Here is a 26,590-nt window from a genome sequence, read left to right on the forward strand (position 1 = left end):
AGTTGGAAGTATATAATGTTAAGATTTCGTATTGAAAATATAAAAGATCTCATAAACCCAGTGAACTACTTATTTCATACCAATTGGTTTTAAAATGGAACTTCATGAATATTAATACAAAGACCGAAATAATATTTAAATTTTATTTTTTTTAATGATGAAACATAGATACTTTTTTATGTGTGTTTTTTTCTGCTGAATAATTTGTTGGGTTGGAGATTTGTGGGGTTATAGATACTTTTAGTCAACGATATATACCTTGATGCAATTGAACTATGATCATATTAGCATACCATTTTTATGTTAATTTCTATAGTGTAAATACTTGAATTGAAAATTTTACAAACTTTTTTTTAAATCTCACTTGGTGAAAAGTTATCCGAGTTTGATGAATTTGAAATAGGTTTACTATACGTTTGTTTACACATAGGTTTTTGAAAATGATATAGAATTATCAATTTATTCATTTAAATTTACCGTTATTACTTTAAAATTAAACATATGAATTTCATCACAACATCCATATTCTAAAGTCAATTGGAATATAATTCAACTGATTATGACCAAAAAGTTGGAGGTTCAAATCGTGTGAATTAAAAAAAAAAACCAACATTCCAACAAACTTTTAAGGGGAAAAAAATCCGAATATATTTCCCAATCTTCACTACATTATTAAAATAGTTTTCACAAAATATGCTTTTATAGGCTTATATATATATAAAATTAGAATTTGATGAGTGGCGTGCCACGTGGCACATTTATCAGTCTCTCTCTGACAGGGTCTATAAAGGATCCTTGAACAGTCCTACGTGCAGTGTAATTCACGTAGCTTGTTACCAACGGTCAACAATAAACTGCCTTCCCCCATCAAAATCAAATAAATAAGTCGCCCTATTATTCATTATTTTATTTATAATATAAAATATATATATATATATATATATTTTTTTTTTTTTTTGGCTCCCATCAAAAGTTTTAATTCTATCGTCTAATTTTGAGCTTAATTTTAATTTTAATAGGGTTTCAATTTTGTTTCTATACTTTAGCCAAATCTCATGATCTGTGTTGTCATTTATGTGTATACATATTTTTTATCAACATGATAATAAGTTTGTATTTTCTGATTTAATTGGGTAAATTAATTAGTTGTATTTAAATTTAGATTTAAGTAATAAATTTAGAAAAGTGAGATAATTTTCAAGTAGGTGAAAAATATGACGTTGGCAACAAATTCAAACATTTCAGGTGAGAGGATAATTTAAGACATTATTTCTTAATTGCTTCAGTCAGATTTATCTTTATCTAATCATATTTTTCAACAACTTTGACATATATTTTAACAATAACTTTTGACATTTTTTTTAAATTTTACAGTGACTTTGACCTTGATTATTAGTAGGCTAATTATATGTTTTAATCTATAATATTGAGTTTTTTATTATTTTTTTATTTTAAGGTTAGAGTGTTTTCCTTTTTATTGCATCCCTATTATTGAAAAAAATTATAAAAAAAATATCAATTTAGTTACTACGTTTAACTTTTTTCAATTTTATCTTCTCCATCAATAAATATTAAAATAGGTTTAAAATAAACTTACATGACAGGATACTCGACATAAATTTAGATAAAGAATTAGACTACCTAAAGAAAAAAAAAGTTATACATCCTCCATTCATGGTTCAACTTTTAAAGAAATTGGAAGAAATTTTTAAATAAAAAGATTAATTTATATAGGCTCGTATATATACCCACACACTATGTTGCATACTATTTAGGAATTAAATACTATTTCATGATCCTAGCATTTTCAATTTTTGTTTATTTTAGTTTCTATACTTTCAAAATGTTCGTTTTATTTACTATACTTTTTAAAAATTACCATTTTGGTCAATTCGTATTTTTTTTATCTAATCTTTTAGATTACAATTCCAGCACACATTAAAGTAAAAGAAAAAAGAAAAAATCTTTGTATGTGTCTAGAATTTATGTTAAAATTTTGTAAATAATGACCAAAACTATCACTTTTAACAATACAATAACATAAATAGAAGTTTCGAAATTCATGAATTAAAATAAACAAAATTTGAGAGTACAACAACTAATTAAATAAATATTTTGAAAGTACAGGAACAAAATAGTATTTAAAACCTAAAAAAATAATATTTTTCAAACATGTATGTTCTTATTAAAAGGAAAAAAAAAAAAAGCTTCCATTCCAAGCATGTAAAGGATCTATTACATATGTTGCAGTTGAACTTAAGCTTGAATTTAATGTGAATCAATGCAATATTAATTATTTATGAACAAACCCTACACAATCTTTAGGATTTAGGGTTGAGAAATGTATAAATTTAATTGCCCTATACTTTACATGGTAATTTACCCTTGGTCTATTTTACTTAGCATTCATTGGGCAATGATTTTCCTTTTCCTTCATATTATTTAAAGGAAAGTGATTTTCCAATTAATATTTGGCTAAAAATTTATTAAAATTATATCAATTTAAATACTATTTTGATCGTTGTACTTTTAAAACATTCCTGTACTATTAAAAGTAACCAATTTAGTTCCTGTTTGTAAAATTTCAATATAGATTTTATACATGATAGAAAATTATGGTTAAATTTCAAGAAATTTAATGAGACTAAAATTATGATGGAACCAAATGAGATAGAAATGAAAATGAATGAACCAAAATTGTCACTTTTTAAAAGTAAATATATTAAAATGGATATTTCGAAAGAATAAATACTAAAATGAACAAAAATTTAAAATATCACTGAAATAGACGTTTTAAAAGTATACCGATCAAAATGAACTAAATCAAATATCTAAAATAGTATTTAACCAAATGTATATACAAATTAATCGATGAGTTAAAAACAACGAGAAGGAAAAAAACGAAGAAATTATGCAGAATATCATGAAGTTCATCCAAACGTGTCGCATGCCGAGTGAAATGGTTGTTGCTATATGTTACAGTAACGAATCATTGATTCAACTGAGTAACTAAATAAAATAGATAAACCTTTTCTCTTCGTCTTGGATTGATATATCTTTTCCATGGGTGATTTTTTATTAATAATGTTAATAATAAAAGTTATTTTAAAAATATTGTATTTTAATCAAAAATGTTTAAAATATGGTATGTTTTGAAACTCTTTTAAAAAATATAGTAGTTTTAAAAAAGTGAAGATCATGGTCGTCTCTTGAAGAGAGACCAACCTTCTGTTTTTTAAAAGTACAATATTTTTAAAATAAATTTCAAAACCTACAATATTTTTAATTAAACAACTATATTTTAAAAATAAATTTCATTTGGAACAATATTAAAAAAAACCCCGCTATTCCATTGAAAGATTTCTTATATGATTCATCTGAGATAATTTAACCAACAAAATAATAATAAAAAAAAAACAAGGAAAACAAAAGAGAAAGACAAACGGCGACAAAAACGATGAAGGAAAAACAAAAGTGGAGCAGTTACATTGATTGAACTTCCAACTCCTTCCTCCATTGATAAAATTATTAATAACTCAAAAATTGACCATTTGGCAGTTTTATTTTATTTTATTCATTTTTTTTGGTTAAACTAAATTTCGACAAGTTATTCGAGATTTTGAAAGCGAGGTTGAATTATATTCCTATCATTTAAAAAGTTTCACTTTTACTCTTGAATTTTAAAATTGATTCAAATATGTCTCTGAATAATTTCATTGTCAAAATATTTAAAAGAAATTGACATTACTGCTAAGTTGTAAATAGAGCTATAACATATACGACTTTTAAAAACTGAATAGTAAATAAGATATATTTTTATTTTTGTTTATTTTTAATCCATACCCACGTCAATGATCGTGTAGTGATTATTGACACTTGTCATGTTTGTCGTTTATTTTTTTTAAAAGTCACAGTTGTAGCCAATCGAGTAGTCAGGTTAGTTTTTGTCACTCATTTTGATAATAAATTTGTTCATGGGTGTATTTGAATTGATTTTAAAAGTCAACGATAGAAGTAAAACGTTTTAAATGATGAGAGCGTATAATTAAAACTAACCTTAAAGTTTCTACAAACTTGTGAATGTCATGTTTGAAAAATATATTGGAACGTGTTTGAGTAGGATTTGAAGATCGTATAAAAATCTTAAAGTAATTTTACCATTTGTAAGATTTAAAAATAACGAAATAAAATATTTGCAATGTAATTGATTAGTAGTTTTTCAAGATAGGATTGAAAATACCTAACTTCCTATCAATTTAGTTTCAAAACAATTTGACAAAATAATTCACTACAAATTTAATATTTTGAATTTTGATGGTGATGTTTATGGAATATTATATTTATCAACTTTATTTTGCCATATATACCCTTAACATAACTGATATGGATTAACGAGATAATAATTAATAATAGTTTATTAACGTGAAATAGGAGAAAAAAGAGAGGTACAATTCAACTTAATTTTTTTTAACATACATCAATTTTAAAACTTAATAGCCCAACTGAATTTTAATAATAGTTAAAATTTGTGAAAATAAAACGTATAATTAGACATTCTTCTTCAATCATTTATTTATGAAAATATCAACTTTTATTGGAGTTTAGACGGTACCAGACAACTCCCGTATAATTGTTCAAGAGCGGAAGAGAGAAATGGTTCCACTAGACAGATGTAATGCTTTCCTGACCTAAACCTTGAAAATCTTAGCGTCATTATTCATTTCAAATAAAAAATGACGTGAATTGCTCAAATAATCTAAATTAGAGTCAAATATTGCTATAACCCAAAAAAAATGACTCATTGTAATTAGATTGAAAAAAAGAGTAAATCATTGTTATTTATAAAATACAGTAGAAATATCATAAACCTACTAATATATAGTATAATTCAACGGGTCAAGGTATACTTCTCGTCTTTTTGAACTTCCAAAAAAAAAATCTTATGAATAAGCCGATCATGAGATGCTTCTCTTATGATATTCTCAATAGTGAGAGGTACTTCTCACTAACATACACAAGTTCAGATCTAGCCATCGAAGTGTATCGAGCTAGCACACACTAATGTGTAGTATTTTTTTTTCTTATGGTATTTGTTCCCAAATTACTCGGACTTGCACTCATACAAATACAATTAATTTGAAAAATGTAGAATATATCAAAGACCTATTAAACAGAAGATTAAAAATTCAATTAATTTATTGGTTACTTAAAGTTAAAAACCTATTAAACACGAAAATAAAGTTAAGAAATACGTCAGATACTTTTAGACACCTATTAAAGACAAATCAATTTAAAATTTGTAATTTAACTTGATTTAAATAGATATTTTGATGGAGGGTACTAAAATAATTATTTATTAAAAACTCAATAATTAAAATAAAACAAGCCTAAAAGTCCAGAAAATGGATCTTAAAAAATAACATTAATTCCGTAAATATTAGAAATTCAATCCGGTCAAGTTCGGACACCCATTTCTTCCTGTCATTTTCTTATTCGCTTAAACTAATTTCTGCAGTCCTGAAAAAAAAAACAATAATGATTAAAAAAATTAAAATAAAACTAATTTCAGCAGTCCTTCTAGAACCATCTTCAGTGACCAACCCACAGAACAAAAATAATAATGATAAGAAAAAAAAAATTAAATCCATCACCATCCAATTAAATTCCCATTCTTTTTGGATGAAAGACAAAGAACAATGACTTTTTCCTCAAGTAGCAAAAATAATTAAATATTGCTGTCAGAACAAAAAAATTAAATATTAGTTTGTGTATTTAACTTGATCTATTTCAGTCATTTCGATTCCATTCTTTTATTTTAATTCTTATATTTTTAAAATATCTATTTTAATTATAGTATTTTTAAAAAATAATCATTTTAATTTATTCATTTTAATTTTCATCTCATTTTTAGATAATAATTTTTGCATGACATTTCATTTATTAAAATTTTTGAAATATAATCATAAATTAATATTAAAATATTTCTATATAACATAAAAGTTGGTAAATAAGAAGATTAAAACAGATGTTTTCAGAGTACAAATTCAAAATAAACAAATTTTAAAAACAGTTAGAGGATGAATAATGACATGCCACATGGATTATGTGAGCAGTCTAAACAAATAAAACTCGAAATATCAAAATAAGGACCTTTGCTTTGACTATAGGAATCGACCTATCAACAAAAAGCAAAGGTCAACCAGGCGAATTAAGAAAAACTGCCTCTCAACTCTCCATTATTCACTAATGCTAGATTTCCACTATTCTTTACGAAACACGTGACGTGGCTGAAGAGCTATTTTAACTGCACAACGATTATAAATATCAAATGTAATTCTACCTTCACGTATACGTAAATTTAATTTCAAATATTATATAAAATAGATCGATCTAAGATTAACTTGTAGATCCCGTCAAAACAAATATAGTTAACAGTAATTGACTTATATCGCGAGAGGTTGTGAGTTCGATTCCCTACTACTAAAAAAACTCGCACTTCGATAATATTTTAAACCAAAATTTTAATTCAAAGTTTGGTTGTTTTTTTTTTTTGAAATTTTTTCCTCGATTTTTTTGGTTCGGTGAATCCGTTTGCTGTCGCCACCCATTACGACTTCTTCCCCGTTTCTTGCTACGATCGTCTTTCTCACTCTCTTTCTCTCTCTAGATTCCCTCCTTCATTTTCTCTCTCTAACTCTACGATGGCTTTGACTTCCCTCTCCTCTTCTTCTTCTTCCCCTTCTTCCCCTCATACACGCTTATCCAACCACCATTTTCGCTTATCAAAATCCCCCCATCGCCTTCTCTCCTTCTTCCTTCTTCTCTACACACTCTCTCTTCTTAATCTTTCCTCTGCAATGCTCTGATTCTCCGGTACACACCCAGTTTTGTGTTGATCCCAGCTCCGTCTTTGCTTTCAATCGCCGTCGCTATCGCTGCATTTAAGTCTCAATCGTGCTGACGCTTCTGGGTTTTGTGTTTTGCTATCTGGGGTTTTCATGAATGCGTTGGTGATTGGGTTTGCGCTGCTCAATCGGAGGCCTGTGGTCGTTCAACCATGGCGTCGGAGCGGCCGCTTTTGATTGTATCTCCTAGAACGCCCAAAACCCAGCAGCTTCCTCCCGATTCTATACTCCGCGATCTACCGAAACCGAAGTCCGAGCGGTCCGGATCGTTCTCCGCCATGGATTCTCGGAGCCCTAATGAAAACTCGGCGAGTGCTGAACTTGGCTACCGTTCTTTCTCGCGGCGGAGTCAATCGTCGCTGCAATCGAAGTCCTCGATTCGGGAAGTGGGTTCTAGTGAGTTCGGATCGAGGCCTGTTCGTCATGGGTCTCGAGGCGCCGATTCTGAAGCACTGAGCATATCCCAGAAGGAGATCAGTGACGAGGATGCGAGGTTGATTTACGTCGACGATCCTGAAAAGACGAACGAGAAGTTTGAGTTCGCTGGAAATTCGATTCGCACCGGCAAGTATTCGATTATAACTTTTCTGCCCAGGAATCTGTTCGAACAGTTTCATAGAATTGCTTATATATATTTCCTTGTTATTGCGGTTCTTAATCAACTTCCCCAGCTTGCCGTTTTTGGTCGGGGAGTCTCCATTTTGCCTTTAGCTTTTGTGCTGCTAGTTACAGCAGTTAAAGATGCATATGAGGATTGGAGAAGGCATCGTTCTGATAAAATTGAGAACAATAGGTTAGCTTCTGTTTTGGTAAATGGTGAGTTTCAACTAAAGAAATGGAAGGATATTAGAGTTGGTGAGATAATTAAGATTGGTGCCAATGGTACAATTCCTTGTGATATGGTGCTTCTCTCTACCAGTGATTCCACTGGGGTTGCCTATGTGCAGACTCTGAATTTGGATGGGGAATCGAATTTAAAAACCAGGTACGCGAAACAAGAGACAATGTCGAAAATGCCCGACAAGGAGAAGATTGATGGATTGATTAAATGTGAGAAACCCAATAGGAATATCTATGGATTTCATGCTAATATGGAGATTGATGGGAAGCGTCTTTCTCTTGGACCTCCAAACATAGTTCTTCGTGGCTGTGAGCTCAAGAATACTAGCTGGGCTGTTGGTGTTGCTGTATATGCTGGCCGGGAGACCAAAGCCATGCTTAACAGTTCCGGAGCTCCATCGAAGAGAAGCCGACTCGAGACTCGCATGAATGTGGAGATTATTATGCTCTCTTTGTTTCTCATTGCTTTGTGTATAGTTGTTTGTGTTTGTGCTGCTGTTTGGTTCATCAGAAAGGGGGAAGATTTGGACATTTTACCTTATTTCAGAAAGGAGGATTTCTCAGAAGACCCACCTGAAACCTATAATTACTATGGATGGGGATTGGATTCGTTTTTTGTATTCCTCATGTCAGTCATTGTGTTTCAGATTATGATCCCTATTTCGCTATACATTTCAATGGAGCTTGTTCGGGTTGGCCAGGCTTATTTTATGATCCGGGACACCCAAATGTATGATGAAACATCAAATTCAAGATTTCAGTGCCGTGCTTTGAACATAAATGAGGATTTAGGACAAATAAGGTATGTATTTTCGGACAAAACGGGTACCCTTACTGAGAATAAGATGGAATTTCGATGTGCCAGCATCTGGGGAGTCGATTATGGAGGCGAAATTACCGATCCCTTAGGCGAGCAAATTGGACACTCTGTTCAAGGTAAGCAGAGTTCTGTTGGATTCTTTTTCTTTTCTATTGTTAAACAAGCTCTCTTAACCAAGTATTTGACGATTAAGTTGGTTTAGGTTTAGCTTATCTTTTGAATGTTGTAACAGTGAACGGAAAGGTTTTGAGGCCAAAAATGGCAGTCAAAACGGATCCGAAGCTTCTACAGTTATCGAAAAGTGGAAGGCACACCAGGGAAGGGAGATATATTCATGATTTCTTCCTCGCATTGGCTGCTTGCAATACCATTGTTCCTCTCATTACCGAAACTTCCGATCCTTCACTGCAATTAATTGACTACCAAGGGGAGTCTCCAGACGAACAGGCATTGGTTTATGCTGCTGCGGCGTATGGTTTTATGCTAGTCGAACGAACTTCTGGCCATATAGTTATTGACATACATGGTGAACAGCAAAGGTAAATCATATTTTAGCTTTGGTTTATTGAAAGAATTTATTTGCACTCCAAGCACAAACTTCAGATTCTTTTTATTTGAACTGTTCTCACCTTTCTGAATTCATTGAAAACTGGCTTGCAGGTATAACGTTTTGGGAATGCACGAGTTTGATAGCGATAGGAAGCGGATGTCGGTGATACTCGGATGTCCTGATATGACCTTTAAAGTATTTGTAAAAGGGGCTGACAGCTCCATGTTCAAGGTGATGGGTGAAACTCTAAACATGGATATCATTCAAGCAACCAAGGCAAATCTTCATTCGTACTCATCAAAGGGTCTCAGGACACTGGTTATTGGGATGAAAGAACTCAGTCCTTCCGACTTCGAGAAATGGAACTTGATGTTTGAGGAAGCAAGCACCGCTCTAGTCGGCAGGGCCATCCGGCTTCGCAAGGTTGCGAGCAACATAGAAAACAATCTGTGCATATTGGGTGCCTCAGGCATTGAAGATAAGTTGCAAAAAGGTGTGCCAGAAGCCATAGAAGCTTTAAGAAAGGCAGGAATTAAAGTATGGGTTTTAACTGGGGACAAGCAAGAAACTGCCATATCAATTGGTTACTCCTCTAGGCTCTTAACAAACAAGATGACCCAAATTATAATTAACAGCAACTCGGTGGAATCATGTAGAAGGAGCTTAGAAGATGCAATGATCATGTCGAAGAGGCTTGCTACTATGTCTGCAGTTACGGTGGACGGTGGAAGAAGCACTGAAGTTGTCACGACTTCGGTTGCGTTGATCATTGATGGTAGCAGCCTTGTTCATATTCTCGACAATGATCTTGAAAAACAGGTAAATGCTTTTAAACCTGCAAGTTCTATCTCATGTATACTCGTGAATGTCTGACGTTTTACCTAACTCACTCGTGTTTCAGCTCTTTCAACTATCTTGTAACTGTTCGGTGGTGTTATGTTGTCGGGTCGCCCCATTGCAGAAAGCTGGAATTGTTGCTCTTGTCAAGCGAAGGACTTCTGACATGACACTTGCCATTGGTGATGGTAATTCTCAATGTCTTTGCTTTCTAGTTTCTCCTTTCTATCCCAACATGTATCAAGCTTTTGTCTGGTCTGATAGAAGTTGCACCTATTACATTATTTTGTAGGCGCGAATGACGTGTCAATGATCCAAAAGGCGGATGTGGGTGTCGGTATCAGTGGTCTTGAGGGTCGACAAGCTGTCATGGCTTCGGATTTTGCCATGGGACAATTTCGATTCTTGGTTCCTCTTCTATTGGTCCATGGACATTGGAATTACCAGCGGATGGGCTACATGATCCTGTACAATTTTTACAGAAATGCAGTGTTTGTGCTTGTTTTGTTTTGGTGAGTAGGCTTTCTCCGGATTACAAACTACAACTAAACAAATCATGAAAGTAACTAAAAAAGAAGATTAAGAAACATTCAACTTTCTTGATCACAGACATCTGATATTATCCTGTGTTTTCCATAGGTACGTGCTCTTCACCGGTTTTTCATTGACGACGGCGATCAACCAATGGAGCAGTGTGCTCTACTCTATAATCTATACTTGTTTGCCCACAATTGTTGTTGGAATTCTTGACAAGGACTTAGGAAGAAGGACTCTTCTTAGTCACCCTCAACTCTATGGGGCTGGCCATAGACAGGAGAATTACAACTCTAGATTGTTTTGGTTAACAATGGTTGACACTGTGTGGCAAAGCATTGCTATTTTCTTCATCCCCCTATTTGCATACTGGGCTACCACCATCGACATTTCGGGCCTCGGAGATCTCTGGCTGCTCGCCACGGTAATCGTCGTCAACTTGCACTTGGCAATGGACGTCATTCGATGGTATACCATCACCCACGCCGTCATTTGGGGGTCCACTCTCGCAACTGTCATTTGTGTCATTGTTCTCGATTCGATACTGTCGCTTCCTGGTTTCTGGTATGTGATATAACCCCGTTTTTCAGATTGTTTTATAAATCATCTCCATTGATCAGCTGAAATGACCGAGTTTTCTGAAACTATGGCAGGGCGATATATCACGTGGCGGGCACGGGGGATTTTTGGCTATGTTTGTTAGCGATCGTCGTAGTAGCATTACTACCCCGTTTCGTCGTGAAATACCTATATCAGTATTACAGGCCATGTGACATCCAGATAGCAAGAGAGGCTGATAAATTTGGAAGGACGAGAGATCTGGGAGTTGTACAAACAGAGATGATCCCAGTCCTCAACAATCCTTCACAAGTATGACAAAATCAACTCTTTGTTCACTTATTTATTATTATTATTTTTTTAATTTCATTTCATTATACTTCACAGTTTTGTATGTTCTTGTAAAGAAAAACCACAATTCTTTAGGCTGCTTCAGAATAATTCTCCTGTTGCCAGTTTCCATCCATAGGAATTGTAATATAAATTTTTTTTTTTTAATTTAAGATTTATTTTTTGTTCTTGTTGTGCATTATTAAGGGTAGTTCAAAATTGCACATTTTTGGTTGTGACTAACTTTTAAATCTATTGATATTATTGATGATGAGAGGTATTTTGGAGAAAAATAAAATAAAATTTTGGAGTTTCAATAATAAAATAAATATAAGCCTTTGAAATGTGTTGAACTGAACGTGGGCTGGCAATGTATTATTGTACCTAATTAAAGTGTATATATATTTTAAAGACGTGTTGCTAATATAAGTATATAACATAATGAAAATTTGATTCGTGGAAATAGTGACTACAAAATAATATAATAATATTAATAATTGAAATCTATAGCTATCCTAATAATTTCAAAGTTTAAAATACTAGTTTGGTTCTTGTACTTTCAGCCATTGTTCATTTTGGTCCCCATACTTTGAAAGTGTACGTTTTGGTTGTACTTTAAATTTTGGTTCATTTTAGTCATCGTACTTTCAAAATGTACATTTTAGCCTCTATACTTTTAAAAAGTTACCATTTTATTCTTAATCTCATTTTCTATATTACAATTTCAACGTGGCACTAAAATCAATATATTTCTTCAAATGTAAACATTACTTTATACTCAAGAGTTGTCGTTATGTGTAAAAAATATGTGTTAAAATTTTATAGAGTGACTAAAATGATCACTTTTTTAAAGTATGGAGACTAAAATAAACATTTTCAAAATACAATGACTAAACCAAAGTTTAAAGTACATGGACCAAAACCAACACTTTCAAAATACGGGGACCAAAATAGTATTTTATTAGTATTTTTATGATTTAGTTTTATATTTTTAAATTGATAATAATTCAGTTCCTGAATTTTAGAATATAACAATTTAGTTATCGTTGTATAAATTACAAATATTGAATCGATACTTAGTTTTTTATCAGATTTTTCACCAGGGTTATATTGTTACAAACTTTAAACTACATGGACTAAATTGTTAACTACTAAAATTTAGGAGCTAAAATGATGGACTAAATTATTAAATACTAAAATTTATAATTGAAAGTAAAAATGCTAAATTGTTACGACTAAAATTTAGGAATCCCACCAAAAAAAAATATTATAACCATATGGTCTTTTTAGAAGGAAAAAAAATATTATTAACTATTTATTAAAATACTTTGTTTTTATTATTATCTATTAAAAAATATATTATAGAGTAATCTCCCACCTCAGCATAACTCAAACAATTGTGGTCAATATTTTAAATGTCAGACATTCGAGGTCTCAATTTCATAAAAGTAATGAAGAAATGTCGATGTTGATAAATATTTATGAAATGTTATAAAACCAAAAAATTCATAAGAAATATTTAAATTAAACCATCAAGATGACCATCTACCTTAAAAATTATTAATTCCTATGTGTTTCCGGATATCAAATGTTATTATGTCTATACTAATGATGCTGTTTATATGTTGTCATTTTTTTAATATACTGAGAATATCGATTTACTTTTCAGGTTGATGCCAAACTCATAGTCATATGAAATTATCGAATGAAAATTTAATAGTTTGATTAAGATATACGTTTCGACTGGGAGCTCGTGACTTCGTGTATTAAAAATAATAATAAATAAACAAACTCGATATCAATTATTTAAACTCACGATGGCGTCACTCTCCGGCATTGTGTCAGCTCTCAGTCAGGGTTTTTGACCAAAACGCCCTCCCGAACAAAAGGGCTTCATCAGGGTTTAACATCTCTGATCTAGGGTTTCTCTGTACGGATCATTTCCTCTGCAAATCAATGGCGAATCGGTTCACCAAGCTCACCAAGTTCGCTTCTCGTCCTCTTCTCGTCCCCCGTCAATGGCATAGGCCGTCGTCATTTCATCGTCTCGATGCTCACGAACACCTCCAGGTCACTTTGCATTTCAATTTCGGTATCGACTTTACTTTACTAGTTCTGACTATCGAATGCTTGCTCGATCGGTGAACATGATCGTCTTTGGTTTGGTTGGGAGTCGGGATTGATTTCGTCATTTAATTATCATTTGAGTTTACCTAAACTGCACAAGAATGCATTATTTTAATGTGATTTTTATGCGCGTTTTGGAAATAGTAACATTGTTCGATGATTTGATATCTCGAGTGTTTTCTGTCTTTCGCGTGGAAATCAGGCAGCTGAGGTAGCGAGAAGAAGTGGGGTGAATGTTTCTAAAAGAGTTGGTGTACCTACCCTTGACGAAGCAAAGAGGGCGTTACCGGATAATTTTGCAACCGTAAAAGAGGTGTGTTCTGGATATTGGCGGAGTAAATCAGTTTAGAAGAAGATGTGTAGGTTATGTAGGTTATTTTTCTGCATTACAGGATCTATTAACTGCGAAAAAGGATCAAAGAACAATCTAATAATCAAAATGTTTCTGTCTCAGATTCCACTATGCACAAAATAAAACCTTTACAAGCTTTGATTTCTAGCCATAAAGTGATTTTGTGGGACATTCGGCTAGAGAGGAATAGTAGAACGTTTCAAAGCATTGAAAAGGAACACTCAGTTTGGGATTATATATTTTTTTGTTCCTTCTTTTCTGGGCTTTTGTTTAAAACATTTTTGACTACTCCCATCCTGTATTATATCAACCCAAATAGGAGCATGGGCACCTTATAGTAAGCTTTGCAACTCTTGTTTATAGAAAGAAAAGGAAAAAAGATCTCGCTACTTGATTTATTTATCTCTTCAAACATCTTGCAAAAGAATGTAAGAAAATAAATGTTGAACTCTTTAAGATAGAAGTAGGTATTGCTCGAAAGACTTCTCTCATTATAATTATGATCTTGCGTTAACTACCAAGATTCTTAGTCAATGCAGAAGATTTTATAATTTGGGATTTCTATTAAGATGTGGAATTGATGCAGCTGCTTGGTCCACTAAAGTCGGGCTTTGCCAAACGGTCTGCTGGGTACGTGTGCGATATATCTAAGGTGCAAGAACTATTTTATGTTGTTTTATTTTGATTTCTCTTAGCATTCATCGAATGTCTGATTTTATTATTCATTGACTTTGCAGGATGCAGTTGGAGCTGATGGTTGGTTTTAATTGCTTCTACTTTTCTTGAACTTGGTTATTATGCGGGGGCGGGGGGTTAGTTCAAGTTTTCTCATTGTATGCATGGATTTGACTCATCTGATAAGGTTGATTGCATATCTTGTATGATGCTATTCTGGTCCATGTAGGGCGATGAAAACTGAAGGAATCTCAAGGAATTTTCAAATCGTCTAAATTTCTAATTTTTGTTATGGATTAACATGTGAAAAATAAGCTTCTAGGGGCTTAATGTTGGGAGCAACTAATTGAGTCTATTATCATTGGTCCTTCTATTATTTTTTTTTTGGGGGGGACGTCTCTCCCTTGCAATTTTAACCTTCCATAATATATTTTTTTGTAGGTATTGCTGTTTTATCTAGATGGCAGGATGCAAGAGGATCTGTTGTCAATTTGTCACCATTAGTTGGCATCAGAAGATGTGATAAAAATGCTGGAGTGCCATGCTTCACTAGATTTATGTCATCAAAGGCTTCAGAGCAACGTGGACAAACCCCATCTGAGGTTTGTGTTTGTATCTCAAATTTATGCATCCTCAAATGATAATGAAGATCACAACTAGTTATTCCTCAGACGACAATGACCATATCTTATAAAACTCAGATCTTATAAAGCAAGAACATTGGGATAATTAGGATATCAATCATTTTTTATTTATTTTTAAACGTTGTTGAATGCATATCTGTGCACATCTCCAAAAGTAAAACCCACTCCCTTTATTTATAACCGTCAATGCAAAAACAACTTCTAAGTTATTACAAATATGGCATTACTAATCTTCCTAGTAATGTTCTCAATATTACCTTACTAATACTCTATCATAAAATCACTGAGAAAGTTACTACTAGATACCCAAATGGAGGCATAGAAATAAGTATCGAACCACACATCTCCCCATGACTGTTTATACCATGAAACACCTTTCTATTTCGTTCCATCCATGTACTCAGTAAGATTGTGGAGAAACCTACCTTCCACAGAATAATTGCACGGTACCAAAATTTATGTTTACTAGGCATCTCATTCAAATGTTGATGGTAAAAATGAAAAAAGACATAACTGAGCGTTGCGAAATAGGTTCTTGACCAAATTTCTTGTGTGTATTCTCATTTATGTGCGTTGGCCTGATGATGCTGCTCCTTTCTGTTGATCAATGATGCATTAATCAACCTGGTCTTTTCGTTGATTTTATTATCAGAGAAAAAAAGAAATATCGACAGTGGAAGATCCCTTTGATGCTCCCACATATAATATACCAGAGAAGCCTGTTACATTTGCAGAGGGAGCTTCCTACAGTTTTATCATCCTTGCAGGGCTTGGAGTTGCAGCTGCTGCTGGATATGCAGTCTTTAAGGAGCTTATATTTCAACCAAAAGAGTAAAGAATCAACTTATAGTTAGATTAATATTATGAATACCTGCCTAGAATCATGGCTTTAATTTACCCTAGTGATTCCCTCTAATTAGTCACTCTGATATGTAAATTCTTTTGCTTTAGGTATAAGATCTTTGACAAGGCTCTTAAAAGGATTCAAGACGATAGCCAGGTTAGTGAAATTAACTCCGATCTTTTGTATTTTATATGTGTCATGTTGTCAACACTTATACTTTCTCTTGGGGTTCATGGCGCCTTGTTAAAGAAACATAATTCAACAAGGACAAACATGTCCATGAAAACAAAGATACTAAATGAAACTAACACAACCGAGGCAATCAGATCTGAAAAAAACCAAATGACTGAGAAAGATAAACTAGGAACCTGGAAAGAAAGCAAAACAAGTCCCGCAAGAGACCAAAGAGGAACTAACCTAACTACAGCAGATTCTCAGGTAATCACCAACCAAGAGAACAAAGAGAACCACATAGTGGACCTCTTGCAGTTTAATTGAAGGTACTCTCTAGATGGACCGATCTTTTTTCCACCTATTATGGATTAGATATAGTTCATGTTTTTTCAGCATGGTGTTCATAATTGAACAAGTAATGTGCTGCCAGAAAGCATCTTAAATATTATTTCATCTCTTCTTTCTGAGTTAAGTATAATATGATTTTCTGTGGATGCAGAAACAGACTTTTTTCATGGTTTTTAGTTTCAAAAAGGGCTTTCTTGTTGTATCTTCTATTCCTTGGAAAGGAATTTAATGATTCATGTTACTTCACTAATCATGAAAATAGAACTCAGTTAATTGGAAAATAAATAGGCATAGAGACAAGGGGGTTGGCATGTGGGCAACGGAATAAATCTCACGCACATCATTTTCTTCTCTGTCTATTAAATTCAGACTATTTTGTAAGTTGATGTTTTATTCTTTTCTTCGCATTATCTCTCATGAATATTTTATTTGAAATAAATTCTTTTTTTTTTTATTTCAAAGAATTTGACTTTTGAAGCCTGCTCAACAATTGGCTTTACTTATTTCTATTGTTCAAGCTATCCTCTGAGAAAATTAATGTTTTATTAGATTGGTTTTGCTTTCCTGTCAGGTTAGGATAAGAATTGGTTCTCCTATAACTGGTTATGGGCAAGAAAGTAGAAACCGAGCTGCCCGCCAACGCATTCCCAATAGGGTATGGACTGATGAAGATGGTGTAGAGCGAGTAGAGGTAATTCATGTCTTAAATTGTGATAAGGTCTTTCTGTTGTTAGTCATGACAATTTGTTTCTCAGATGTTTTACTGAAACGCACCCCATTCCCCCCTTTTCACTGGAAATTAACACATATTGTGTAGTCTGTCTTCATCAGCTAATAGAATTCCTTTCCTCATACCTTGTCAAATACACGTATGCAGATAAATTTTTATATACGTGGGCCCCACGGAGCCGGTAAAGTTTATACCGAGATGTTCAAGGATCAAGTGGACAAGCAGTGGAAGTTCACATATTTGATCGTCGAGGTGAAATCACCTTCTCCCGCCCAATTGATCCTAGAATCTTATATGCCTGCCTGACTTTTAGGCACCAAATTCGCCCAAGATTTTGTACCAAGTCACACATGGTTTAGAATTATCATCTCATGTTTATAATAGTTTCTCCTTCCTCTCACCCCATCTATATTTTTCGACACAGTCAGGCTAATTTCTTTTTATAAAGTTCGATATCTCTGATGACCTACTAGCAAGAGAGTTCCAATAAGTACTCACTACTAAATTTGCTTCCACTTGATCCAACAAGTGAGTCAGAATCAGAAAGTTTTGGCCATAGATGAGCAGTTATCTGTTTTTGGCAACTCATTATTTGATTCTCTCTAGCTAGTTGCTACTACCCCCTTCAAAGGGCATTTATTGTTTACATGTCTTGTTGTCTGTGTGCAATTGTCCAAAAGTCCCAGATTTTGTCATGTGAGGGCTTGCCTTGCCTACTGTAATGGAGCCACTTCAAAGAATCAACTGCAAAGTTGAAGGTATGAAGCTTATTTATTTGTTCCCTCTTTAGCTGTATATATCTTGTTCGCATGCTGTGTTCAATGTACCACTTTGCCAGCTTATATTGTTCGTTCTGTGGTAAGAACTTGTGCTTTTTCTTTTTTCTTTTCTCATTTTAGGCCTGCTGATTGTTCCATATGAAATTTGAGCCTTTTGTTTTAAATTTACTTCCATCTTTTTAATAATGATTTTCAAATCTAAGTTAAATTTTGAAAACTAAAAAGAAAAGATCGGTAGTTTTTAAAATCTTGTTATTTAGCTAAGAATTCTAATAAGTTTGATGAGAAATATGATAAACTTATGGAAGTAACTGTGAACCATGATTTTTTTAAATTAGATCAGGAACATAATCATTATCAAATGAAGTGTTTTAGTGTCTAGGATAATATACATATCAATAATTTTAGTTAAATTTATAAGGAATTGATATTAGTTATTTTAGTATTTATGCTAACACAATCGTAGTTTGGTAAAGTGATGTAGAGAGTTCGACGGACCTTAGTAAAATTTGAAACTAAATATATATTTTAATTCCAATCTTTACTGTTTTAAAATTTTTGATATTTTATCAATTTTTTTTATAAATAATTTTAATTTAGTCATTTTGTATTTACATTTTTTAGTTTAGTCTCAATGAATGTTAACATTGGTTTGGTGATAAACTTCAATAGCATAGTATGGGAAAAAGAGTGTAATCTAAGAAAAAATTACTTGAAAGTTCAATTAATATATATCTCAGTGGTAATTAATATATATCTTTATTCAAGAGGTCATGAGTTTAATATTTTTCTTCTAAATTTTTGCCAATTCAAGAATAGAGGGACTAAATTAAAAAGTTTATGAATAATGCCCAAATGTAATCTAGTGAAATATAGCAGTCCATTGTTCAAAACCATATGAGAATCCTAGAGAGTGAATGAATCCTAAAAGCGTGTAGCTTCTTAATATCATCATTTAGAGCTAAAAAAATGTGGGAAAAAACTACAAACAGAGGTGGCTTTTTTACATCTGGAAATTTTTAAATAAAAAGTGAATGGACGGGGTTGCCACAAGCAAAAGCAAAGCTACGAGTGAAATTCCATTATCACTGTGCAAACAAAAGTTCAGGATCACGATCCTTTGTCCCGGCCATTGTAGCACGTGTGTCGTCCAGGGCATAAGGGGCAATCATCCTCACCTTCCTCCGACTTATCACTGACAGTCTGCTCAGGATTCCAACCGTGCGGGCCTCCGGTTGGGGGCCCGCTATGCCAAAAGCCTTTCGTAATTCTTTTTTTTTTTTGAAGAAAAAAAAATGCCAACAGTCATTTGTCTATTTTCAACTGAAAAAAAGCTCGACCAATAATTAAAAAAAAAAAGTAATTTCAGACTAACCATAATGGTTGTTATTTGGTTCTTTACGTTCATGACAAAATCCACTCCATCATTCTAAGAACCGACAAAGTGTGAGAACATTGAAAAATAAAATGGTTGGTTACTCAAAAGAATGCCCTTCAATGATTACCTAGAAACAATCAAAAACCATAAATTAGATACCTACTCCCTTGGCATCTTCTAGAAACATCGATTTCCACGTTATCTTCTAGGCTTCTCCATTCCCACGTCAATATCATTAAATAATGCGAAGTCAAGCAGTATTAGAGAATTATTTATATATACAAAATAATGGCGTGAAAAAAAGAGTATGGACAAATTCTCTCCTTTGACCTTAAGGTTCGTCTTAAACAAACATTACATGTAAGGATTCTTTACACCGCACCAATTATATTTTATCTAACTTGGTGTGCGACTATTATCAATCGGTCAATTTGAAGTTGATAAGATAATGACATAATGTAATGTGAAATTTGAGCAGGCTACAGTTGTTTCCTAAGGAGATAACAGACTGAACTTGAAGAACAAAAATTGGTTTATAAGTTCACGAAATGAGGAGGAGTTGAATATGAGTACCGTTTTTCCCTTTTTAGAGCATTTCTTGGGATGGTGATGCAGTTGCAGGTGAGTCTTGGCTGTTCTGAGTGTGGTCTCTGCTTGAGTCCTGAACTTGCCCTGCAAAATGCAAATTCCAAAGGATATCTTCTACGGAAGGTCTATCTGCTGGCTTCTCATGGAGGCATCTTAGGCATATTTCCATCGTCGTCTTTAACGATTCATCTGAGCACCCCTTGTGTACTGCTCGATCCGCGATGCTCTTTCGAGCTATTTCATCTGTTTTTAGGCTTACCTGCAGCTGAAGAGGAGGAACATGATCAAATTCCCTAAATTGCTGAAATTCTAGTTTTGCAACTTTTTACCCAATATAATTTTGGGAATGTTTTTAAAAAAAGAAACAATAAATATTAATAGTTGCTAAGTGCTTAAGGATTTCAACCTGTTCTTGAAAGTGACTTTGGGAGGCAATGACAAGATAAAAATGTACTTACAAGATCTCTTGAAACATGAACTTCATTTTGGGATGTGATCTGTCTTCCCAAAATTATTTCCAGTAATATCACTCCTATGCCATAGACATCATTCTTATCTGCATGATTTACTCTGCAAACACATAGAACGCCAAAAACATTCAAGTTATGTACTTTTTTTTTGCCTAAAGTACCATTTTGAAATTACTCCTTTCATTTTCTATGGTGTGATAGGAGAGGGCGTCACAAAGAAAATTCTTGAAAAAAGAAATCGAGTGATACGAGAGGTCGTTAAAATTGAGTTGCAGCAACAAAGATAGCTGTGGAAGGAAGATAATAAAAACTGAAATTTTCATTCAGAAACATTTCTATGTTAAACAAAGATTGGCGTAGGTAGAGATGCAGTTTAAACTCCAAATATTTATATCATATTACCAAAAAATAATAATAATAATAATAATCAATCTTACCCCGTAGCATGGCGCTTCCCTTTTGTACCAATGAATGAAACTCCTGAAGTCATCTGAAAGGCAAAGTAATATATCATTACATTAATTATTGTGACATTATTTATGCAAAGAAAACATGTATATGAGATACTCTTCTTAGGTGTATCATACCGTTCCACCATGTTCGACTACGATAGGTAAATTATAACTGCTGATTTTCACATGGAGATCTTGATCTAGTAAAATATCTGTAATCTTCAAATTGTTTGAGTATACACCAGGCACAATTCCGGTGTGTAGGAACTGCACACCCTTCACCACTTCGATAGCAGCCGATAATCTTTTTGTCCAGGAAAGATTTTGCCCAGGTAGCCCTGCAAAATGAAGTCTTTTTCAAACTTATATCCAGAGACAGAAAAGTTCACCATCTACTAAATCCTTTGCACCTTTAGTACTATGATGAACAAAAAAATATACCATAGCTGGATTGAGATTTATTCCAAGGAAAATCATTTTACCAGATACATGGCTTCTTAGTGTCCAATACGGAAAGTACTCGAATATAAGGAATACTCTGCTGATGGTTAAACCATCTGGAAGGAACTCGTAACAGTGTCCAAGAGCGCTGACCAAATGGCTGTGTCGTAGTTTAGATATCAACTCCAACTGATGCATGTAGCTGTGAGGGGTTTGCCGCCTTCTCAAAGTCAAACTCCTAATGGCGACGACGCTGCCATCTGTAAACATCCCTTTGAATACCTGTTATCGTTCAGAGAGAATTTTCTTGTGAACCCATTAGTCAGTTCCATTAGTCAGTTCAAGACTAATGTAGTAATAGTACTCAAGACACCAAAGAGATAGAATAGGCAAAATAACCAGTTACCATGTGGATTAAGTCACTAAATCATTAGCTGTAATCTCGGCTCAGACATTTCAATATGTTGATTGAACTCCAAGAACTTAATTTTGGGGTAATACATCACGTTTTCACAAGCTAATTCTGCACGTGTTTGACTCGCCTACTTGTAACTGATATCTTGCATGAATAGTGCAATAGAAAAGAAAGTATGTTTGTCTGCAAGTAGAACGAACCGCAGAAGTGTCCTGTATTTTCTAGTACTCCTAACTCATCAATCTCCTTCTCCAAAAATATTATCTTTGCAACTGGAGCTTGTTGCGTATATCTTTATGTTAACTTTTTATCTTTGATGGTAAGTTCTTAATAGACATCCATTTCAAAAATAATATCTTTTCGGACATGCTTTTTGAAAAATATATACAGAAAAGTGACTGAGATGTAAGATTAGACAGCACAAACTGAGAGAGATACAGAAATTGCTGAATGGTGAAAATATATTAACTTTGTAAAGTGATACCTGGCCATCCACACTTTCAGTTATCAAAGTCGAAGCATCAAAGTTGTTGGTAGCCTCTTTAAGTTCATCCAAGGTGAAAGTTCGATAAGGAGGAAGACTAGTTCCCAGCTTCATTGTCTGAGAAATATACTCTGCAAGTACATGAAGGACTTTAATGTCGCAACTCATACTCGTAGTGGGAGTTAACAAAACTTACTAGAAAAGAATGTGGTAAGCGATCAAGAAAGCAATTTCTGACAGTATTCACTTATTGGGTTAGTAGAATGCAGAAAGCAAACCTCTGACCTCTGGCCTCTGGGAAGTTAAGAAATGCAAGATAATAAATTAACTTCATGTACATAGCATCTATATTTCTTGATCATATAAAATTATCAAGGGCTATAGTAGAAATGAAAGGCTTCATGGCTTTGTGACGCTCTTTCACAGTAGGGACTAAACAGCTCTAATTCATACATAATTATGGAGGAAACTGCAATAATACAAATAAAATTGACTACGTTTCAGTTCTCTTGCTCTGATAAGGTAGTACCAGTTTAAGAAATCATCAACCAGAAAGAAAAAGAAAAAAGAGTAAATTTATCTTACTGGCACCATACAGCTGCTTGGCCGTGTCTGTTACAGATGAATTCTCTGTTATAAACCTTGTACTTGTAGAAGGTTCTTTAACAACACCCTTACTGTATGTCCTTCTCATCGTTAAGAACACCACAGCAATGACTATAATTCCAGCAATACTTCCTCCAAAAATTTGCAACAAAGTCATTACCTCAGAATGAACCTTCCTATGCTCCAGATTATGAGGCCCAATCCTCACCGCCAAAGCTTCATTGTGACAGAAGTTTAAGGGGTGCTGTTCTTGGTCTTTATTTGACAAACAATTTCCAGCATAAGTGATATCACCGTTCTTGGAACCCAATTGCTGCAGACATGTGGGCAGGTCTCCTGTCAAAAGATTTGAGGATAAATCTGCAAAAGTAAGATCACTATTGCAAGATATGTTCTGGTAAAGCAGCCCAGTTAATCTGTTGCCCCCAACATTCAGATACTTAATCGAAGGAAGTGCTAAAAGAGATAGCAGAAACGGTCCAACAAGCTTGTTCGAAGATATGTCCAGCTTTTCAAGCCGATATAGGAAGCCCAACTCAGCTGGGATTCCGGACCGAAATCTGTTGTTTTTGAGCACAAGTATACTTAGCCTCTTGGGTAATTTAGGGAACCGAGGTCCCAGAAGATTGTCCCCCAACTCAAGGACTTGCATGTTGGTTAAGTTGCTGAGGTCTGGCACCTTCCCAGACAGATGATTTTTGGAGAGAGTAAGAACTCGAAGACTTCCCATACGGGTAATAGAATCTGGCAAGGACCCATTAAAGGAGTTGTTCTGTAAACTCAGGGTACTCAACACTGGAAGTGAACCAATCCAACCAGGAATATTACCAGAGAAATCGTTGTAGTCAAGAATGAGGGTCTGGAGGCTTTTCAAAGAAGAAAGCTCCTCCGGAATGGAGCCATAGAATGAATTTGAGCTTATGTTGAGTATTTCTAGAGAAAAAAGCTTACCAACAGTTGGAGGCAATGGACCCTCAAGACCCAGAGAAACCAGAGTAAGTACTTTCAAATTGGGCAACTCGGAGAATGAGGAAAATAAAAAGTCAGTTGAAATATTTTGTTGAAATGGGGGGTGCCCAGTTCCCCCAACAATGTGGAGCTGGGTTATATTGTCCTCATAGCATGCTAATGTAAGAGATGGAGTGGACTCAATGTCACAGAAGTCTGTGACATGGTCAATGCTGGCTAGAGCTTGAGGGTAGTTTAGAAGCTTCTGGATTTGCAGAAGGGCTTGGGATTGAGAAGGTGGAAGCTGAGTTGAAAGATGAAAAGAGAACAAGAACATGAACAGAAGAAGATGGAAATGGCAGACTGCTTTTAGTTTTGCCATTAGAGCTTTGAGGTAAAGTAGCTGCTCGGTTAAATAGTCCAGAAGGGAGCAAATAAGTTACAGAGAGAAGAAAGAAGCTGACAAAGGCATTAACAAGCAATGAAACTCTCTTCAGTATTGGATGGTAAAAGATTCACGCTTGTTAGAGAACGCCTCCATTAAGCTTTTTCCAGCTGAGATTTCCTTCATAATTCATAACATCAACATTAGAAGTACAGTGACTGCAATAAAACAAAAAGGCTTTTACATTAATCAGGGATTAGGCAGACTACTCTTTCCAGCTAAATCTTTTCCGCTTTCCCAAGGGATTAGAATCTAGTCATGACCTACAGACTGACTGCTTAACATAAAATAAAATGGCATAAAACTCTTGGTCCTTGGACCCCCCCCCCCCCCCCCCCCCCCCCCCCCCCCCCCTCCACATTCTTGGCACTGAATAAAATAAAATGCCTATAAATGCTACGTGACTGCCAAAGTAGATGGTATGATTTTTTTTTTCTTTCATGTTTAATGCCCAGTAGTAGACGTAGAATACGAGCATTTCAATTCTCTAATATCAAAATGGTATGAAGCTTACATACACATTTTCAATAGCTTCCTCTCCATTTTCACCATGAAAAAAAAACGACTTTATAGATGGATTTATTTATCTTACAGTAATTGAAACTTGACCTACAATGTTGATATATGGAAAGTCCAGTTTAGTGGCAAAAATAAAATTATATCTATATTCCGACAAAATCTATGAAATCTGAAATAAAATGAAGAAACTTCTTTGATAAAACAACATAATTACCATAGGTGATTACAGCAACAGTCTCCACAATTATGATGACAATCAATACATTTCTAGAGAGAGATGACATAATTAAAAAAATACAGTAAAGTATTAACATAAGCAAATATAGATTTAAGCCATAATCAGGTGTGGTATAGCTATATAATTCAGAAGCCAAGCCACACTGTTTATCAATGAAAAAAATATAAAATTATTTAATTTGCTAATTGTCAGGAGACAGGTTTATGTCCCAAAGTGGAACGGTATCCTATTTCACTTAATTGTACTTGATAGTGTAATTAATATATGCTAGCTGTATTTTGAAACAAATAAACAATTATTATTCCACCAAAATATGTAAAAGCCATAATGATCAAACTTTAACAATCTACTTGAACGATTACTTCACTAAATACGTAACAATAACTATGCAACATGCCATATGATTTTATGTCAAGGGATAAAATAAGGTCCAAGACTCTAAATCTTATTTTGATTATGTGTGTGTATGTACATATAAAAAGATGGTGTCACTGTTGAAGACTTTATGATGGTATGACTTGTTCCTAAAAACAAATGCATATGGTTCACGGGGAGCACAGAAGCTGAGCAAAAATAGCCATTTTAGCCTGACAAATCAAACATTCAAAAAGGGCTTTTATTGTATAAAGCACTTTTGGCGTCAGCAGAAACATTTTGGAATACGATATAACAGAAGCCTCTGATTTCATCTGTTATTTTCGGCATTTAGCAGAGTCAGATTTGGGCCCAAGTCTTTAGTCACGGGTGAATCTTTATTGGAGCACCGTTTGGAATTTAGTTAAATGATTGAGAAAATTATTGGGCTTCTTTTTTTTTGCTCACCATAGTGCTACTGTTTCGTTAAAAGCTTAAAGAGCTTCATACATAATTTATTTTCAAGTGTAGAGATTTAAAAGTAGTGGAGATTTCATGTTTTACTGTCTTAGGTATTTTTTTTTTTCTTTTCTTCTTTTTGTCTTTTATATCAATCCACTCTTTTTCAAGTCGAAATGTGCGAAAAGGATTAAATTTTTTCTCATGTGAGACTCCCACGGGAGATGGGATTTTCTTTCTTGGCCAAAAAAGATAAACTAATTACGAAAATTTAGGTGTCGTGTGTTTGCGCTTTCAATTTGTATTAGTATAGTGAAAATTTCGAAGTTTTTAATTCATCAAATTCCTAACTTATAATTGAATATAGTAAAGAGAAAAAGGAAAAAGAAAATCTCATTTGCAAGTATATAATGTGATTTTTTTTGTTTTTTTTTTAGGAAGTGATTTTTTTCTTCTTTTTAAATTTCTAATTCTCATTCCAGTCCTCCAACCAGAAACATACCCCAAATTCGGTAGGCCATACCTGCAAGTAGCTTTCGAGGTTTGATTTTCATGGAAAATCAATATGCAGAGACAATCTCTACCTACAACCATCAAACCTCGAAAGCATCAATGAACTCCATTGTGACAAGACAATTGACAAAATTTTTACATAAAAATGTAAAATTGAATATTTGAACCCACAATCCAATCTGAGCATAACAGATAACTAAATTTGGTCTAGGCACTTACTTCCAATCAAAAAG

General features: G+C 33.8%; 3 protein-coding genes across 12 annotated transcripts; 2 read left to right on the forward strand and 1 right to left on the reverse strand.

Annotated features, from left to right (window-relative positions):
* The first annotated feature begins 6,630 nt into the window (after positions 1–6,630).
* LOC111006275 (phospholipid-transporting ATPase 1) lies at positions 6,631–11,576 on the forward strand. Its single transcript, XM_022278112.2, has 7 exons — positions 6,631–8,681; positions 8,798–9,104; positions 9,226–9,934; positions 10,017–10,140; positions 10,245–10,464; positions 10,592–11,050; positions 11,140–11,576. The coding sequence occupies exons 1-7, from the start codon at positions 7,058–7,060 to the stop codon at positions 11,360–11,362; spliced, it is 3,666 nt and encodes a 1,221-aa protein (XP_022133804.1). The 5' UTR covers positions 6,631–7,057; the 3' UTR covers positions 11,363–11,576.
* Positions 11,577–13,193: 1,617 nt separating this feature from the next.
* On the forward strand, positions 13,194–18,050 carry SD3 (import inner membrane translocase subunit). The gene is made up of 9 exons (XM_022278113.2): positions 13,194–13,444; positions 13,704–13,814; positions 14,440–14,505; positions 14,591–14,609; positions 14,970–15,130; positions 15,825–16,003; positions 16,124–16,172; positions 17,110–17,229; positions 17,416–18,050. The coding sequence occupies exons 1-9, from the start codon at positions 13,331–13,333 to the stop codon at positions 17,572–17,574; spliced, it is 978 nt and encodes a 325-aa protein (XP_022133805.1). The 5' UTR covers positions 13,194–13,330; the 3' UTR covers positions 17,575–18,050.
* Positions 18,051–18,892: 842 nt separating this feature from the next.
* LOC111006277 (putative inactive leucine-rich repeat receptor-like protein kinase At3g03770) lies at positions 18,893–24,487 on the reverse strand. 10 transcript variants are annotated; one of them, XR_015790144.1, is made up of 10 exons: positions 22,861–24,487; positions 22,276–22,406; positions 21,418–21,658; positions 21,071–21,273; positions 20,921–20,973; positions 20,472–20,583; positions 19,999–20,278; positions 19,589–19,635; positions 19,423–19,476; positions 18,893–19,317 (listed from the first exon to the last, which is right to left on the reverse strand). XR_015790144.1 is itself a non-coding variant. In XM_022278114.2 (7 exons), the coding sequence occupies exons 1-7, from the start codon at positions 24,209–24,211 to the stop codon at positions 20,012–20,014; spliced, it is 2,358 nt and encodes a 785-aa protein (XP_022133806.1). In that variant the 5' UTR covers positions 24,212–24,486; the 3' UTR covers positions 19,686–20,011. The 10 variants fall into 10 exon arrangements, 1 of the variants encoding a protein (XP_022133806.1); XR_015790140.1 differs by having other exon boundaries at positions 19,585–19,635; XR_015790142.1 differs by having other exon boundaries at positions 19,553–19,635.
* Positions 24,488–26,590: the final 2,103 nt, after the last annotated feature.

Source organism: Momordica charantia (assembly GCF_013281855.1).
Source record: "Momordica charantia cultivar OHB3-1 chromosome 4 unlocalized genomic scaffold, Mcharantia_2.0 BLBB01000004.1, whole genome shotgun sequence".
Classification (NCBI taxonomy): Eukaryota; Viridiplantae; Streptophyta; class Magnoliopsida; order Cucurbitales; family Cucurbitaceae; genus Momordica; species Momordica charantia.